Genomic DNA, 20,515 nt, shown 5'->3' with positions numbered 1-20,515 from the left:
CGATCGCTTATTTCACCCGATCAACAACAGCGAGAGGCTCACCAACAGGCAGAGGATAATTTGTTCAATTGCTTATGATCACATCACATGACAAATGAAGTAAGCTGTATGACTACAGTCAATATAGCCAAGACGCCCAGAATGCACAATGGTTATATAAGGAATCCCATGTGAAAAGGTTAAATGTCAGTTTATTTTCTGGGTAAATTATAATAACTGGCAAAGTTACAGCTGAACGACCCGTAGGCTACCTTCTGTGTGTATTTGAATTTCACAATACAGTGAACCCAAGTATACGCTCATAGTATTTAAAATCGTGAATAATTTAAGGTATTTTGTTATAACTCTCCGTGCATGGATACGAAATGCGCACTGGCACAAGAATCTGTTTAAAGTTAATAAAGATAGTAAATAATAGGCCAGGCACACAATGTTCAGTTTACAAATTCTTCCGTATTTACCCCGTTCTAAAATAGCAGTTCCAGTTGCTGGTACACAAGCTTAACGGCACGCTGGTTGCAGGAAGCCTTCTTGACACTGTCACTATAGTGATAAACTTACCTTACCTTTCAGTAAGAAGACGACCACCAATGACATTATGTATGGGATATGCCTGCCCATTGGGTAGGTATTGCTGAGCTCTCTATACCAGAGCTGCCCCTTCCTGGGATGATGCACTTGGTCCTGCCCACCGAGGGGATAAAACTATCATCCAAAGGAAGCCATTTCTCTTTTTCCTTCTCAAGATGGTACGGTAAGACCTGTCTGTCTTTCGCGGCCTGCTCGCTTGCATGGTAGGCCACTGTTTGTATCTGTCTGTCGTGTGTAAGGGACTGCCTGTGCAATAATCCGTGAGTGGTTGTCTATTCTTCTGAGAGTACACAGTTCCTCCACAGGGCTAGGCCTTGTCGTATCCCGCTGTTGAGGGACTCTTTCATCTGCGCTGTCTACACCACAGAGCTAGGCCTTGCCGCATCCCCGCTGTCGAGTAGACCCTGCCGGCTGTGTAGGCCCGACCACCTCGGTTAGTAGGGCCTTATAAACAAGGTACTTGGTGCGCACCAGGCTCAGCATGCACGGGGCAAGCGGTGCCCATGGTGCTTGGTTCTACACTAGTGCAAGGGCATACGGTGCTGCATGGTACACAGTGCCCACAGTGCTCAGTGCGTGGTGTTAGGTACCCTCTGCTACAGCGCTAGTGGGTGGGTGCAAAGCGTTCACACTTAGGCAGTGCTTGAGCACAGTTCCAGTGGTGTTTAGTGCACGGCCCATGCACAAAAACAGGCCCATGTCAGGAAAGTAGGGGTTCCACCACCGCACGGCCTGCAACGTCAATATCTCACAAGAGGACAAGCATACCCTCTGTGCGTGGTGCTTGGGCGTTCAACATGCCAAATTGTGAGGGACATGACCTGTAGAATCTGTGAGGCTTTCCAGCCCCGGGTGAAAGAAGCTTGTTTGGAGAGGGCCACGAAGATGACCCTCTATGGCCGGACCGTCAGCCGCTCTTGGAGCCCCAGAACCACTCCTCCATGACATGTCCCAGGACCCCCTGCTAGGCATCTCCGATGCGCAGGCCGGCCTCAGTCGCTTCCCATCTCTGCAAGTGAGAACGATGAAGCATTCCAAGCAGGAAAGAGATATTATGGACCTCAAGGCCCAGATGGCCCAGGTCTTAGAGCTCTTGCCTAAATAGGCGCTGGTGACCCAGGCCCCTGTCCAGGCCCTGTTGCAGCCCCTATTGCCATACCCCCCTCCCCAGGGGAGTTCAGGATGGCGTCTCAGCTGGCGCAAGAGGACATGCTCTCCATAGCGGCCTCTGGGGAGGGGGCCTCTTTCTCTGACATGCAGGTGTGCAAGACCCCTAATGAGGAATAACCTGACTTTGAGGTAGCCTCGGAAGCCAGTGCGCCCCCGTTGTTCAGCTCGGTTTCGGCGTTTATGGGACGTGCTGCAGCGTGACTGCAGACCCTATGGACGCCAGTGGCAGAACCAGACCGGTCCGTTTTTCGGATGAAGGTGATGACTCCTCTCTCTCCGAAGTTCCCGGCCTTCCCAAACTTCATGGAGGAGGTATGCTGCTCCTGGGATTGTCCGGCCTCAGGTCCTAATATGCTAAAACAGGCCGCACCGCTTGCCTTGTTAGAAGGTGCAGATAAGCTTGGCCTAGTGGGGTTGCCCCAGGTAGACTCCACCGTCGCAACCCTAGCTAAGACCCTGTCGGTGGGTTGGTTGGCTAGAGACCCGGTGTGCCCGAACCCTCAATGTAAGATGACGGAAACACATCTGAAGTGGCCATATGTAGCAGAGGCGCAAGCAACTCACCTGTTTAATACAACAAGTGTGCTTACTGCTTACATGGACAGTGTACTGCGCAAGGCCCCGCTCCCTGAGCCGGTGGCCACGAAGTTACATCTCCTGTCCAGCACATTGCTGCAGATCTCCGGTCTCCAAGGGCAAGGTCTTGGCCGGAGCCTGGCTAGCTTGATCGTGGCTCGTAGACAGCTGTGGCTGTCATGAGCCAGACTTCCTGATGCTGATAAGGCAGTGATGCTTGATGGGCCTCTATCTCCAGGACATACCTTTTGAGCTAGCTGTGGAGGAGATCTTATAGAGATCCTACTGGGAACGCGAGGTGTCCCGGCAGGTGGCCGCATTGCTCCCTCCCCAGGTTTCCGCGTGGGGGCAGGTCGAACCGCTGGCGAACTCCTCAGATGCGGATGGTCACTAGAACAGTTCCTGTCCCCACGGTTCCACTGGATGACCTAAGGCATCGCCTACAGGGCACACCAGCAGCAAGCAACAAGGCCCAACCGGCAGGCAGAGAGAATGCAGGACGTGGCCAGTCCACACACCAGCATCACAGGAGGCGTTTTCAGGGCAAGCTCCCTAAACAGCCACTCCAAACTGCCCCGCCTCAACCTCAGCAGCCTGAGCAAGGCCCCTGAAGGCTTGTGGCCTCAGACGTCCTTTTCAGCACAACAGCTGCAATACTGGCACTTTTGCACCTCAGACTCCTGGGTGCTTGCCACCGTGCAAAACAGTTACACGCTTCAGTTTTACTTGGTACATCCTCCCTTTCAAGGCATCACGAATACTTTTGTGACAGACCCTCTCCAGGCCTCGGTACTTCAGACAGAGAGGGGTACTACTCAAGGCATTTTTTGGTACCCAAAAAGGATGCCAACTTTCGCCTCATCTAGACCTGAGGCTCCTCAATGGGTTCTTAAAAGAAAGGAGGTTCCAAATGCTGATGCACCATCACATCCTCCAATCCACCAGCAACTGGTTCACCACCATGGACTTACGGGACGCGTACTTTCACGTTCCCATTCGTCCAGATCAAAGGCGGTATCTCCGCTTCTCTTTTCAGGGAAGAATTTACGAATTTGCTATGCTGCCATTCTGTCCCTCCATGGCTCCTCATACTCATACGTCCTCATATTATTTGCGTGGACGCTATCCTGGCCCCCCCAAGGCTGCAGGGGATCAGAGTAATAAACTATCTCGATGACTGCTTGATCTGTTCCCAATCATGAGTGGGAGCAGTGGCCCACACAATGGTGCAAAGAGTCGACTTACATTGATGCAGTCTACTACGCACTTGGAGCTCCGCCTGGACTCCAATTTGACATGATATGATGTCAGATGACAGAGTTGCAGCTATCTAGGGTTGCCTCCCCCTGTTTCAACAGGGATCCAGGTCATCCTCCTATTGTGCCAGAAACGATTGGTTCTAATGGCCGCAGCCATATCGGCCATTCAGCTAGGTCTGCTTCGCACGTGCCCTCTACAAGTGTGGCTCAATGCGTTCCACCTCAATGCCAAATGTGACAGACACTGTTGGCATGCTCGGCAGCCCTGCATTGGTGGAGGATATGGGCTATGGGTCTGGCCCCTGAAAGGGACCACCGGTTAGCCCTAGGGCTACCAGATGTGGTTGTGGGTACGTTGCAGAACACTAGGGCAGACTCCAGTAGGTCATTGTACATCTATAAGTGGAGGTATTTCCAGGCTTAGTGTCTGGCTAGAAGCTTGTCTTGTCCTATGCCAATCATCTTACAGTTTCTGCAAGAACTGCTTGATGCTGGTAGGTCAACTTCCACCTTGAAGGTGTATTTATTGGCTATCTCTGCTTGTCATGCCCCCATAGATTCAATGTCCCCGGTTGCGCATTTTTTGGCTACCCATTTTCTTAAAGGCGCTCTGCAATTACGCCCTCCCAGGAGGACTGTTCTCCCCAAATGGAGTCTTAATATAGTACGAAGGCTCACAAAGGCCCCATTTGAGCCCATACACTTGAATTTCCTCTGCCCAGTGCAGGCATTGAGATGCTATGTGCATAGGACAAGACCTCTGCGTCCGTCTGACAAGCTTTTCGTCTGTCACGGGACATGGACCCTAGGACATCCCCTTTCTAAGCAGCGTCTATCACATTGTTTTGTGGATACAGTCTCAACTGCGTATAATGGTGCTGGCTTGCCCCCATCTGGTAGGGTAGCCACACACTCCACTAGAGGGTTGGCTACATCTTGGGCCCTTTTCAGAGGTGCCTCGATATCTGATATTTGTACTGCGGCTAACCGGGCTACACCGCATACTTTCTCCAGGTTCTACCATCTTAATGTGGTAGACCCTGCCTTGCCTTCTGTAGACACAAGGGTCCTTGAGGGTGTAAGTTCACACTGCTAACCTCTGGGTTAGATAGTGCTTGTGTGTCCCTGATATGTTGCCATTCCATCGCCCTTGCGATGGCTCTCGTGTACATTATGTAATGCCATTGGTGGTCATCTTTGAATTGAAAGGGAACTTTAGGTTACTTACTGTAACCCTGGTTCGCTGAAAGAGAAGATGACCACCAACCGTGAAATGGCAACGGTCGCCCTCACAGGTTCGATAGGAAAAGAGAAATGGCTTCCTTTGGATGATAGTTTTATCCCCTTGGTGTGCGGGACTGAGTGCATCGTCCCAGGAGGGGGCCTATTGGCAGATCTGGTATAGAGAGCTCAGCAGTACCTACCCAATGGGCAGGCGTATCCCATACGTAATGTCATTGGTGGTCTTTTCTTTCAGGAAACCAGAGTAAGTACCTTATCGTTCCACTGCTTACTACTGCATCACCAGGGAGTTGAGTAGGGTATTGATTTGAATGTCACTGGGAAGGTCTGCTGTAGCTTGGGGAAGCAAAACAAAAATGTAAACAAATAATTGACAGTGTCTCCTTTGTTTTCTGCGCTCTCTTTCCTAATTACCAATACCAATCGACTGACATGCTTAGCAATCCTGACCCCGAATACAGGACTGAGGTGAAAACAGGTGGGAAGCAGAACAACATCATCAAAAGGGCAACCTAAGAATTTTATTCAACCTAACATCTCTGAGACATCATGTTTTATAATGAAAGTACATATTTCCTATAATATTTGTTTCTTAAGTTTAAAACTGCACATTTTAGACCTATATTGCGAATTGAAGTTTATATGAAATAAGGTTTATGGAAATATTTTATTATCTACCAACCAGTGATACCCAATGCTTTTGACTCCATTTGCATGCCTCTTTTAGCTTTATGCCTCTCCATTGTCCTTGTAATCTTTTTTTTTTTTTTTTTTGGCGTTAATTCACGTTATTTCAGTCACAATGCAGCATCCTGGTACTTTCCTTTAAATTAAGTGAAAAGGGCCCGATGTTGCTTGACCTTCTTAAAATGTTTTTACAAAGCCCAAACAATTTCCATATGTTCATTATTTATTTTTTTTTTTTTTTTATTTTTTTAGATCTACATTAAAGATTTTAAGGTCAAGTTATTTTTTATTTCTTTTCTCCCAGATGAAAGAATCAGATATTATTTGGCAGCAAATTGACACTTTCAGCAGGGTTTTCATCCAGCTTAGTTAATTGTTTTCCACATCAATGAAGGCTAAAAGTAAGTCAGTGCAGTGATTTCAAAAAAGATCTGTTTTGTTCTTTACTAATTGCTCTTGAAGAATTTGGAAAGGACTGAAACTATTTGATGTAAGCCATGTGTGTGTGTGTGTGTGTGTATATATATATATATATATATATATATATATATATATATATAATGTGCGTGTGTGTGTGTGTATGTGTGAAATGTAACTGATACTATGATCTAAATGTATTAAGAATGTTGTCCATGTGTATGTTGGTCAGTGTTGATTATACAGTGTACCTTAGTAAAATGCTTACAGATATGAAAAACACACAATACTGATGTCAGTGCTGTACATGACAACATGAAAACGTAATTCACAATAGCATATCACCAGACTAGCATATCATAACAAATGCCAAGCACAGTTTATTTAAAACTGGATAACATAAAGTACGTCACCTTCATTATTTTATCCTATGCATGTGGGTGTTCCAAAACAAAATTATATTATAAATCATTGTCTAGCTCGTGTGAAGTAAAAGATACATGACAAACACTAGCCAGCTGAGTTGTGTTACAAATGGTCAGCTAGTATCTTCAGCTGATGTTTAAGCAATACAGTTCAATTTAAATAATAGTAAAAAAGTAATAGTTTTTAAGTAGGATTAAACAGGAATCATGGACAGTTCTGTGATGATGCAAAACCAATCAATTTGTGAATAAGTTCCCTTGATGACTACATCACTTGCTGATTTTTTTTATGACCAACTAAACCATCACATATCATCTATGTAATAAATGTCCATTCAAAGTATAATCAAATAATCAAACAATTCTGAATACTGTTCAATACTATTGCAACAGCATATTAAGTATATGATAAAATAAAAGATTTGTGCTAAGGAATGCCCATACCGAGTTTTATACATATTTCAAGATTATAAGGATTATAATAGTAGGTTCTTGCTCTGGCTTTAAGCCAGTTCCTGACAAGACCAGTTGTTTATGATGACATTCTCTTGAACTGAAATAGCAGGTGGGGCCAATATTGAAAGTCCAGACAACAAATAAATAAATAAATGACACTTAAAGGGTTTGCTCAGGTTGTTTCTGTGCATCTGTTTAACACATCATCCTAATGTGGATACATAAAATTACATTCATCTGCAAAGTTATTATGGATACCATTTTCCCTATTGTTTTCTACGTAGCATGTGGGCATTTTATGTGTTTAACAGTATGGGCATGTTCTTGTTTTTTCCATAGACAATAATGCAAAGACAGTTCCATGGAAATCATAAACTGAAAGAAGCTGCCTTTAAATTATATATTTTTTAGACTTTGGACAGGTTACTATAGCAAAAAATCATGTATCCAATACCACCACAGACTGTAAAAGTAAGTCATATTTTGTCATAAAAAAGAAGTATCTTGAACACAATAATTAACCCCAGTAGAGTTCACCAGCTGGCTTAATCAGTTAGTTTTTATGCTTGTGCCTGGGCCATCTTTTATTGGCTATGAGACATTTACATTGAAATTAAAGCAGGGGTAACAACTGCTGTGATTGGTCAACTTATTGAGGTAGCCATGGAAACCATACATGAGGATAAGATTGTACCACCACGGCAAACTGCATTTTTCAGATGTATTCTGCTCAGTGATTAATATTTAAAACAGTATTCTATGTATAAAAGGACATGACTACAAAAGATTCCTGTTATGTGTACAGCATTTACAACTAACTTCTAATTAAATTAAAAGTACAATTTAAAATATCACAAGATCTGCTGTTTGGCTGACACACAACAATTTTTAATTATACATTTTTAGCATACCGATAGTTACTTTCCAACTTAATTAAATCACTTGCCGACCAAAATATGTGTTTCGAATTATTAAATAGAAGCTTCTGAAGTGACTGTTTGAAATCTTCCAAACACTACCATGCCTTTACGAACTCTTGTAATATGAAAGCAAAGTAATGGCAAAATGGTATATTGTACTGTTCATTTATTTTTCTTTGATTATTTTTATAGCTACAATTACACCTTTAACCCACCTTTAACCCATTTATTTCAATATTTCTTATTTGTGAAGCTGTAGTTTCGTGTTCAGTTTTACACTCATAGAAATCCATGGTATCTGTTCACTAGATCATGTCAGAGTGTAGCTATCTATGCCCACTGCTTTATGAGACAGCAAGTGGTTTTCACAGTACCTGAAGGACACATTCTGCTTCCCCCTTTTTTTCTGCAGTAGGAGCGAGTTATAAATGACATATCTAAGCTCTGTTACAGCTCAGCAAGCCAGAAAAGAATTACAATGAGAGGGGGGTGGGGGGTTCACCTTTTCAAATGGGGTTTTTGTTACACTGATAACATATTGCAGAATCTGAAGAAAAAACTGAAATATTTAACATGGGCCAGCAGGGTAACACCCTCCTTAAAAACAACAGTGACTAAACACAGGCATGGTTTGAAGAATAAAAATAGACCAACTCTGAAATTTCACAACGGTTCCTTCTTTTAATGATTCAGTATTTAGATTCATTCACAGACCTAAAACAAACCAACGTGGTGATTTTGGTGTTGAAGAAAGATGTGTAGACACATTTCCTACATATGGTGGAATGTGCTTGGCAACAGATGACGTTGGTGAATTGAGGTCTCTCTCTCTGTCTCTCTCCCTCTCTCTAATCTTGTTGTTATTCATGAGCATGTCTGCAACTAAGGGAAATTCCCTTCAAGTTTCCTGGCCACACTTGCAGAGAGCACAATACAGCAGCAGCAGGAGCAGCAACAGAGAATCAGAATATATCTATTCAACGAACCACTGCAGAAAGAATACATATACTGTATAACAACACTTACCTGGGTTTATAGATTGTATTAGCTAGTGCGATCCAAGCACATTATTATTGCAGGTTCTTTAAGAGGGTGCTTAATATATTTTTTAAATGACTCAACCTACTACTACTAATACTATTATTATTATTATTATTATTATTTATTATTATTATTATTATTATTATTGTACTCCCATAGACAGAATAATCTCACTGCAAAAATGACCAATATAAAAACATTTCTATGTGTGATTGTCTATAGCTGATCATGCTCACTCTGCTGATTTGGTCCTCCAACATTTGTTTTTGTTCCAGATTTTCAGTGTGAAATAAGCCTATAACCTTGCTCCCTATGTATGATATAGTCTATGCATAATGTATCTTGCCCCTCCAAAGTCAAGCTATAAACAGTGCGCTCTCATTATAACCCTGTAGTTGAGAGCAAAGAAACCAGACTATGCAGTATGTGTTCTGCCTTATAATGAGAAGGGCAAGTGGAAATATACTGAATATGGGAACCACTGTCTTCTGATAACCGGTTCAATATTGCATTGTAACAAGGAGCAAGCAAACACTTTCATGACCTTCCAGCAAAAAACAAAAAACTAAGAGATGTCCATAAGAGTTTATTATTAAACATAATGCTCTATAATTGTAAATAAACATTCATGAATTGGTATTGCAATTGTTAATCCATGATTGTGATTAAACTATGATTTTATGATTCGATGTAAAGATATTTACAGTTCTTTAATTACAATTTAACAAATAATCAACATTATATGATCATGTATTTTTAATACAGATATTAAGCTGTTGTGTTGAAATCTAATCACATGTTAATGCTATATCTAATTGACAAGGCACTGCTTATTTAAACAAAATTAATTGTGAAATGTATATAATTCTATACCATTAATATTCCCCATCATTTTGTGAGCACTGATAATACAGTTCATTACAATGTCTTATAGTTTCTCATGGTTCATTGCGATATTGTTGTGAGGCAGGAATTGCTCGCTGCCACGAATGGTCCAAATGTTTTGTAAGACAAGCTTTTATTTTCTTTGGTACATAGAGTTATGTATAAGAACTGTCCATTGTTCTTTCATTATCACATTCTGAATTTGGTGCATTGTCAGAGACTGTAGAGAATTTCTGAAAACCTGGGATCAGATCAGCCACTAGAAACAGAAAACACTAGTCAATACACACACACATACACACACACACACACACACACACACACACACATATATATATATATATATATATATATATATATATATATATATATATATATATATATATATATATCCCAACGTTCTAGGGAAGGATTTCGCACCGAATTTAATTTATATTCCCTTCGCTCAGGTTGAAAAAGGAATTAACTTCTGATTCCTACTGTTGCCTGGTTGTCTTGACAACAAAAACGCTGCCTTTTACAAATGTCTAGTAGGTGGCATGATATCTTTCTTTCATTGCCTTCAGCGATAACATACTGTAGCTCGGTGAAGCTGCCATTTAAACGAGAAACTGGTACTACTGTGTAAACAGAATGTGGTCATTAGTTGATTTATTTATTCATTAATTACTACACACGTGGTTGGTTGCACAGTCTCGTCATCACTAATCTTAGACAAGACAATATCGCTAAACGTGTGATGTCGCTTGGTGCTTTTATTAATGTTATGCATACTGTGGCCTATTTTAAGAACCCAACCCGTGGCACTTAACCCTTCAGCTGTTTTCCACAATGTGCGGTTTGTTGACTCTATTATTAACTTGATAAATACAAAACCCACGTTACCGTACATTTACAAGTTTTATGATGGCGGTATTAAAAACAACCGATGTATTTATAATTACACTAGTCCCAGGTGAATATTGTTACCCACTTTCTACATTATGTCTATGCCTAGAAAAAAAAAAAAAAAAAAAAACATTCTGTCTTTGATGATATACAATATACATCGTCTTCGTCCAAAAAACTTTCAGCAGGACAGTCAGTTTTGTTCAGGAGACGCAGTACAGGAACAAGACGTGAACCAGGGAGCTCTTTTATTCACCCATAACGCTCTCTGAAATAAAAGACAGTAGGGATGGATTTGGGTTGTTATAATAATAATAATAAGAAGAAGAAGAAGAAGAAGAAGAAGAAGAAGAAGAAGAAGAAGAAGAAGAAGAAGAAGGAGATCTATTTTAAATTGCGGCATCTTAAAAAAAAATCATGTTTGGCAAAAATATATATACAGGTGCTTAAACAATTGTACACATTATTATTATTATTATTATTATTATTATTATTATTATTATTATTATTATTATAAGATTCTATTATGTAAAAAAGGGAAAGGTTGTTTAGGAATAACAAAGACAGTATTATTAGTTGAATGTTTCCCTGCAACAAGACGGGCAGGTTTTTCTTCATATGTCTTTAGAGGGTTTTTTTTTTTTTTTTTTTTTTTTTAAAAAGCCATTAATGACAGGGCACTATTTTTAACAGTCAATTGTGTAGTAGTCGTAGTAGAAGCTGTCTCTCCGTGAGAATGAATGCGTGTCTGGCGGACGGACAAGCCTGCTCGCTGCGGTGTTGTGCGGTCGTGTGCCTCAGCAGGGGCGGAAGGATACCAGTTGTACGCCGGCGGTGATCGGCTCCTGTGTTCAGTTTCACAGAGCGAAGAGTTGACTGTGTGTGGGTCGAGACTGAAAGAAATTTAAATACCCCGGGTTGTGCTCGACACGCAAAAAGAAGAAATAATAGGTATTTTTTTGTTTCTTATTTCAAACCTATTTCAGTTAGAAAATGTCCGACCGTTAGGGCGTTGCTGCTGAAGTTTTCCAAGGGTCTTTTTCTCTCTTGTGGGCTATGGCGGTGGAAGCGCGACCGGAGCTGGTCGGGAAGCGGTTCCTGTGTGTAAGCGGAGAGGAGCTGCCGGAGCTCGGGGAGATCGGGCGATGGGGATGGAGAGCCGGGGTTATCCGAGCTGTGACCCACCGAGACAACGACAACCCAGAGTTGACGGTAAGCGCTGGGTGGTATCCCACACACTGCTTTATTTTCAGACTATGGAAAAGCTTGGAATACATTGCAAGATACAGTCTCAGGGCTGTGTTATATATGCTGCGCATTTCTAGGGTTGCTCGACATGTGTACTATACTTTTGCCCTGCTGTGTATAATGTCAGTGTTTTGTATGGTCACTGCCTTTTTTTCCTGGCTTGTAGTTGTCGATATAGAAAAGGGTATTTTTCTTGCTTTTGACAGTTCTCGGTAGTTAATTAGTTTTATTCGTGATTAGTATTTTAGACACAAGCTTTATGTTCAACGCAGCTAAACCTGACGTATTATTAAATTATAAAACATATCAAATCGTGTTGCTCAGGCAGTGCTCTAGATACCATGTAAAAATATATTAATTCAGATATATATTCCAGTTATAAACTGCACGTTACAGCACGCCTGGTGCTCGTAAGAACTCATACGTTTATTTACATTTCAGTTAGTTTGTCTTTACTAATAAGCTAACTAAAAAGCAACATAGTATTAATGTAACTGGTGTAGTTTAATGCTTCATTGGCTTGTGGGGGGGGGGGGGGGGGGGGGGGGGACGTTGCTCGTACGCAGGCAGGCAAGTTTTGGCTGGAGCGTTTTATTTTCTTCCTAACAATAGATGAATAGAGCATTAAATTACTTTTTACTGAAGCGCTTTTTTTTTTTTTTTTTACTTACACAAGACATCGAAACATGAATTCCTAAACTCGACCTGCTTGTTGAAGGGGAAATCACGTTCATTGATTCTTTTTTTTATTACCGGGTTGTAATAATTAATTACAAAATTATTCAGATCTGTGTGAATCACTATCTGGAGGTAGTGATATTAACTGGCATTGGACGGAGAGCATTCCAGCTGTCAACTATGTCACTAGGAATATAGGGGCAATGCATGCTTAATAATAATAATAATAATAATAATAATAATAAACACGAGCTACGCCATAGCTGTACACAATACAGTTCTTACATTTATCATCCTTGCTGTAGTACATGTATTTTTTCTTGTCATGTGACTTGAAAGACAAATGAAAACATATAGGAATTATGTATTACATTGTTTTTTAAACTGGTAATAATAATTTGCCCCTTCAAAATACACTTAAAGAAGCCAGCCTGTTTTCACATTCAGTCTTGGATGGGTAGAATGTTAGATTATTATTTGATGTCGATAACCAGACTAAGAACGCGAATCTTGCTGTGTGTTTGTTTTAATTTGCAACTAAATTTTAAAAATACAAATTGTTTTCAAAATAAGCAAATGACTTATAACAATATTATGAAAAAAAAATACACTCAATTTTTCAGAATAAATACTTTAATGCCACGTTTTCTTCAGTTTTAACATTGTTTATCTGTTCATTAAAGTCAATAAAAAGGTAGGTAAGTTACTCATTAATAGAATATTTGCTGGTGTCTGGCACTCCAGCCTCTTCGTTCCTTTTGAATATATGTAGTTGTGTTTATTTTACAGTTTAGGTGTGTGTTAGTTTGTTTTTAGGGAGGTGGCTTCAGGGCATCAATAGTAATGCTGAAAAGATGAACTGAGATTATGGATGAATTGTACATGCAGAAATTGCCTTATTGCTGTTTGACATATAACCCATACTTACTCTGTACTGTAAGAAGCTGTTTGGGGTCTAGAACAAAGGAGAGAATGATTTATTTACTTTGTTGTATTATTAAAATTGTTTTCAGCGTTCAAATCCTTTTCAAGACATTCAGCACATAGTAGATTTTCCTAGTCAAATATATTTTAATAAAACACTATCCTATTATGCTTTTTAAGACACATAAGGAATGCTTTGTAACCCATTTGAAATATATTAATTTAATAGCAATGTCGTTTTGACATCCCTTCGTACCCTTTGCAAAGTATGCTTTGTAGAAATGCAAAGAACATTTATTTTTTCCTCAGAAACATGCAGTATGTGCACCGTATACTTGGACTATGTGTCATTGGCTTGTCTGTATTGGAAAAAGGAATTCTAAAAATTGAGCTCTGAATAGTTTCTGGGTAAAATGTTTGATGGGTTGGTTGTGTGAGGATAAGATGTCATGGCATCTGGCTTGGTGATTGCCACACATTTATTTGTATACTTCTTTTTAGGATTACTGTTTATAGCTGCTTTTTCCTATAATGTAGCAATACATAATTTATTCTGATCAGTGTTTGTGGGCTGGGCTGGTAGGGTTTACCCAACATGCTAATGTTACAGTAGCTGTTTTTATTTTACAATTACCAAGATTTAATTTGTTTGTTTTTTTCCCCGAAGAAGAAGAAGAAATACAAAATCATTAGTCAATGCAGTTCATTTTCAGTATTTCAGATGTTGGATTCTAACATTGGTGAAAATAGTCTGTCTAGGTTTTCAGAGCGTCTGTTTGGTCTTAAAGAGTGTTCTGGATAGAAAATTATGTTTTAACTGGTTTTGTTCATATAAGTATTTTTAAAAGAACATATCATTTTTTAATAATTTGTACATTAAGGGTAGCAAGGGCTTTACGTGCAGTGTAATAAAAGGAGAAGAAAAACAAAACCAACAAAAAGAAACCTGCAGTGAAAATAACTGATTTGTGGCTTAGCAAAACAGCATGTAACATGAAACTCAGATGTTCATTCCAGTTTCCTTTCCCTTCCCCCTCCTCCTCTGTAACATAGTCTAGCTAGTGTTACAATTACTGTATGTGGAATAAACAGCATGTTGTATTGCCTACTGATTGAATGATGTCATTGTCATGTATTGTAACATCCATGGCATAAGACTAGATACTGAATTTAAGCTATTAACAGTTGTTGGAATTCTAAAATGAAGGATCACAATAAATCTTGAGTCATGCTTTTAAGACCAGTAAAATATCTGCAGATTCAAACACCAGTTTATATAGCAAGTCTTAAGAAAAAAAAGAGTAAACAAGGTCCTGGGTAAATAATGCATAACTCCAGGTTCTTGGTTTTTCTTGCCACAGGGCAGAAATCCTTGACCTAATTACAAAAACAAAGCTATATGTTTGCCACATTGTTTGTAAGGCTTTCCCCCCAAACCATATATTGTTAAATTAATTTTGAATCTGAAGTAGTCAAATACAGCATACAGTAGAATAGAAAAAAAACAAACATTATAGGCTAATTTGGGCTAATTCACAATGAACAGCAATCAGATAGGGTATATTAGTTTTGGGTTTCTAATTAACTTAGCAGTTAACCTTTTATTGCAACAAATACAAAAATTTCAGTCATCGTCACCAATTTTTTTTTTTAGTATCAATTTGTAAAACACTACAATGGTGGATTTACAATTGGTTGTCTGCTTGCGAGCTAGGGTATCCTTAAGTTCATTTCAGTTTTCTAACCAGAAATTAACAACATTCTGCAGGAATGCCTTTTAATAAACCCCCTCAGCTTTGCTCAGTCTGTAGCTTGGAACTGTGAGGCACCATCTTATTTTTATCCTTGTTAAATTGTATGCAGTCACATCAGTTTTGTTTCCAAGTACATCAGAAGAAGCTACCAAAAAAGCCTCTGTGTGAAATACAAGCTGCAAGGCTTGCACTGTAGTACAGTATACAGTAGCCTTTTATAAAATAATGTTTTGTACCACTGAGTAACACAGCCAAGGCCTGTATTATTCACTAATGACAGACGGATCCCCATTAATATGTTCATTAAAACTTTAAAACCTGAATAGTTGTCCAATAACTTTGACTTGGAAGCAATCAACAGAGAGCAAATACAATACGTCATTGACAGCTGACAGTCTGTATCAAATATAGTGATTTTTGTAGCCTACAGTGTATTTGTTTGGGTCCTGTTTCTTCTGATTCTGTGTGATAATCAGGTAACCTCCTTTGTCAGGTTCATGTTGAACTACCTGCAGAATTGAATCCAAGGCACGTACTTTGTTTAAATGCATGGACTCTTTGTGTGGTGGTAAACTGTCAGGATAGGTATACGGTATATAATATGTCTAGGGCTGCAACCAAGGGTACATTTTGACCTTGGAAGGTTCGGAACACATTATCAAAGGAAGGCTTGAACCTTTGATGGTACTAATTTGCATAATTTACCATTTACCTTAGCTACTTGTTTATATTTGATTGCAAATCTGATTTTTAAAGGTAAGCCATATAAATGGAATAAAACATTCATATGTAGTTTAAAATATATTGTATAGAACGGTCTTGTTTTTATTATTGAAATAAAAATACACATTTATTTACATGTAATTGACTAAGCTTGCATTGTAGCAACACTAACTACAGCAAACTTAGGCAAAACAAACTTAATTTAACAGTCACTGGTCCAAGCAGGTTATCAGTCACAGTCACATTTTACTACTACTACAACGAACTTGCGATTGTAAAGTGACCCCAGAGATTAGATGTGCTTCTATGATACATCAACAAATGCTTGCACAATTTGCATATTTGCATTCAAGTCTTTTCTTTCAGTACAGCTTATGCTATACAGCACTTTGCTGTCGATGGCGAATGAAGAAACTTGCCTCTGGTTAACACAAGCTGGAGAGGGGACGGACGGGATGGACAGCACTCAATTTTTCAAAATTAAAATGATTGGTGTTAGCATATATTTTGTGTGTTTTCAAACATATTCTACCATAGCACTTCTCTTACACTGTCCTGTACGCTAGGTATTCAGTACATATTTTACTGAAGCACTATACCCGCTATGGGTACCCCCCTAGTGCTTTGGCATTATAATATACCCTGCTTCATACATGAGCAGCGCCATGTAGACTTGTGACGTATAACGATTTGGTTAACAGAAAAATAATAAAAAAAATACAATACATGAATGGCAACTGACGAACCTTCGAAGGTTTAAAACAGTCTTCAAATTCCTGGCTAGCGAATAACCTTCTAATACAGCCCTAAATAAGTCCATGCGGTAAATAAACATTTTTGCTTTTACTTTATGCTTTATGTTGTGGATAGTGTAGAAAAGAAGAGATCTAATATGACATATCAATTAGGGTATGCATGTTTAAATTATGGATTTTCTTTCAATTAATGCACATATACAGATTATAAATTATTCTACTGTATTATATTTCGTAAAGAGGTTAATCAGTTGTCTTTGACTCTCGGGGATTCAAAGTTTTAATCGTGGTCCATCAGTAAATAATTAACATTACTAAAGAGGCAATTAATTAATTAAGTTGACCTTTAGGATTTTTCCTGAAACCAAAATGCACTTCAACTATGTATCAAACTCAAAGTATTAGGTTGGTACTTTATACTAATGTTACATTTTCCTTTTCCAGTGGGACCGGTTTAGAAGTGTTTATTTGTTGAAAATAATCCTGAATGTGGACCAGTGTACACTGATCAGACTGCTACGATTCTACCCTACTTGTGGAAATGGTGGCATAGTGAATTGGGTTGTACTGTCTGGACACATGTAGAGACAGTGATTTTCTATTAATTATTTTTCATAATTAACAAACATTATAACACATGTTTTTTTTGTAACATTTCGAATACAAATTAAAATCACGCCTTTACTCCTGCATTTGGGTTTGATTGTACATCTTTGGACATGAATATACATTCAAAGCAGTTTTACCAGCTGTGAGAACTTGTACAGTATGTTGCAGATAAGAGAATACATTAGTTACTCTTTTGTGAAAGGTTATTGCAGGGTATGTTTCTGTGACTTCTTGCTGAATCAACACTTCCTATTATGTTGAGTATTTAGTAGCTCAGTGTTGTCATCTAAAGCCAAGTAGAGCTAACATTGGACCCTGATTAGGGTCAACCTGGGTCACTCGTTGTTTTAACATTTTAGGGTTGTTTCATTTACATTATTTTGTTTCTGTTATATCTCAGGCACAGTACAGTGGTTTCTTGTAATTTTACTGTATGACTTGCGCTTAAAAAAAAAAAAAAAAAAAAAAGACATGACTTTGAAAACTAAGTCTATTCAGTTTTATGTTAACATGGTCTAACCAGGAATTAACCAAGTTTGTAAAATAACAAGGGAGTAGGCCTACTGTATTCGCCAGTTTTATATGCAATATCAATGGAAATGTGTTAGATGTGCAGTACAGATTTCTATTATAATAATTACCAGTCAGTATTTGCTAAATTATATTTTGAAACGGTGCAATATATTTGGAAAGTACATTTTGGCAAGTTCATACCTTTTTGAAGGTTACATTTATAAATTGCTCCTTTTAATTGACTTTTTCCTTTAATGCCATGTCCTCTTATTTAAAGTTAATAAATAAATAAATCACACCTGTTTTGTTTCAAATAGTTTACAGTTGTTTTTTTTTTAAATATAAAGTCTAATCGTTTGGTCCGTATAATGCTTTCTGTTCTTAAACTAAATTCAGCAATTGGTTAGATAAAAGATACACTGCATTATTAATTTGTGCTGGAGTTGGAACTGACATTTAAAATTATAAAGACCTCCAAGCCTCTCTCTTTGTACTCATTATGCATTGCTTTTCACAAATATGGCTTCAAATAATACCAGATGGATTTTATTTAGACTTCACTATCTTAATTTCAGTTTATAGCAAATCCAATCAACTACTAATAAATGGTTCCATACCATTTATTAAAAATATTTACTGTGTTGTTGTAGTAACCCACAGAAACACAAATACTGTTTTGTAGGATTTGCATTTTAGTAAATGTTAATACAGCCTTTAATTTAAAACTACAGCCTACAATACACAAATCTAACTTAGGCTAAATCATGTCTTAAGTTTCTCTTTAAAATAAAAAAAAGACTGCATAACAGAAGAATTGGTGGGATTTAAGGAATTTGACCATATAACTGTTTGAGATATTTTTGTTGTATGAAGGTGTTCTTATTTTCAAAGCTTTTGGTAAAATTAGTTTGCACACATCTGGAAAGCAATTGAATGTGTGGTTTGTTTTGTCTTTTGTATTGGTTGTCATGGCTTGCAAGTAGTTTGGCAGGATCTTAAAGATCAGTGTTGTTATGCCTGAGGCGAAGATAGCAACACTGCTGAGTGGGAAAACGTGTTGTCGCTACACCACACCTCAAAAGCCTGGACTCCAGGGGGGAATGAGTACATGCTTGGAAGGCCAAAATAGTTATTAAGAGTGATTTCAGAATAGATACTGAAACTTTTTAAATTTAATTACGTTTTAGACCTGCTAAGCAGAAAGCGTAAATAGGAGTGTGAAACATAAACAGTAGGATAGAAAGAAATGATTGCTTTGCAATGTTATTTTCTTAGTACAGTTAATTTCACAACCATGAACATAAGAAATGTTTTAAAACAGTTTTATAGGCTTGTTGAAAATATATTGCATGGGTGTTACCAGTAAAGTCCTAGTATTGCTGGACCTATAACAGAGCTTGATGATTCCATAATAACCCCCTTCTGCTGCAAATAACAGCAGGAGCATGCCTACTATGTTTGGCTTATAAAGTGATATAATTTGCTTTCAACAAATGTCAATTCTTAATAGAACCTAAAATGTAACTAGTTTACAGTCTTGGAATTGATAATCACTTAGTTACATTTGACACTAGAGTGAACTATTCTAAAACGTCACTGGTGATTTTTATCAATACATTTAACATTGAATGTTAATAAATAAAAAGCTTAGATTTCTTTGTTCTATTTTTTGTTAATGGTCCCATGTTAAGACAAGTTATTTAAAATAACTAGGCTACATGTTTTTAAAGAAGGTAATGTAATTCATTTTTTCTAGATTTTTCCATTATATGTGTTAGTTTTCAGTATACTTAAGTAGAAATTTCTCACATCCGTTCAAAAATGAAATGTATGCTACATGTCTGCAAAGAGTGCCTAACCCACGAATGTCACGGATATTGTAAGTCATTCAGAAGCACAAAAATATATTCACAGTGTTACAGACTTTAATGCGGAGTTGCATTCATGTTGAAATTTATGTAAATTGATTTTTCACAAGCGTTTCTGTAGGTTTAACATGCGATGTGCTGAAGGTTACCTGCCTCAGGGTAAGGCGATCTGTAACATCAGTTTACGTTCAAATTTAGGGCAAGATTCTTTTCTTATGTGAAACAGTATTCTTTGTTTAGAACTTCTTGTAGCACTGGGAGTGTTGTATGGCTCCATTGATTGGTTCCATACAGTGGAAACTTGACCTTTAGCAGATGTTTGAGGCACTGCCAACAAGCAGCGTGATCAGCAGACAAGACAGCTTTTTCCTTGTAATGTTGATTGAAGAACTGCATATCTGAAACAAGATGCCAAAAATCAAAATCTTAACGTATTTAAATGACAAATGCTTATTCATTTTCTTCTTCTTCCTTGAGGCAGCAGTCAAGAGATAAACATTGTTGTTAGAGAACATATTCTGATTTATTCTCATGCAAGTATCACTTATCTAACGCTTAAATGATCTTAAAGCATCACAGCAGGGTTTGCATTACAGTGTGCTTTAATTTATGGCTCTAGGAAATGTCGCAAGGTTAAAATGCCCGTCTGGGTTCCTCTGGGGAAGAAAATGCTTTTGGTCTCAATTGAATATAATGCATGCACTGTAGTGATTGAAAAGGCTTGTTTACATTTATTTGTTTATATTTGTTCTCTGTGAGCTATTGATGATTATAATTAAGCAATCTCTGTACAGTTTAAAAGAAAGTCAGGTGTTTGATGGACCAATTAAATCCTATAATAAAATATACCAATGAAGCAACAAGGTTAGTTCCAGATATTTTACAC

The 20,515-nt window shown here is 38.5% G+C and overlaps 1 protein-coding gene across 2 annotated transcripts in view; it reads left to right on the top strand.

The window, feature by feature from the left end:
* Positions 1 to 11,379: 11,379 nt before the first annotated feature.
* LOC121325932 (probable JmjC domain-containing histone demethylation protein 2C) overlaps positions 11,380 to 20,515 on the top strand; it is a 97,954-nt gene continuing 88,818 nt past the window's right edge. For both annotated transcript variants that reach the window (XM_041269010.1, XM_041269009.1), the window contains exon 1: positions 11,380 to 11,769. In XM_041269010.1, the coding sequence (XP_041124944.1) occupies positions 11,614 to 11,769 (156 nt within the window). In that variant the 5' untranslated portion in view covers positions 11,380 to 11,613. The remainder of the gene's footprint in view (positions 11,770 to 20,515) is intronic.

This window comes from Polyodon spathula, chromosome 13 (assembly GCF_017654505.1).
Source record: "Polyodon spathula isolate WHYD16114869_AA chromosome 13, ASM1765450v1, whole genome shotgun sequence".
Lineage (NCBI taxonomy): Eukaryota > Metazoa > Chordata > Actinopteri > Acipenseriformes > Polyodontidae > Polyodon > Polyodon spathula.
Note: the sequence above shows the minus strand (reverse complement) of the source record. Positions and strands in the feature narration are given on the sequence as shown.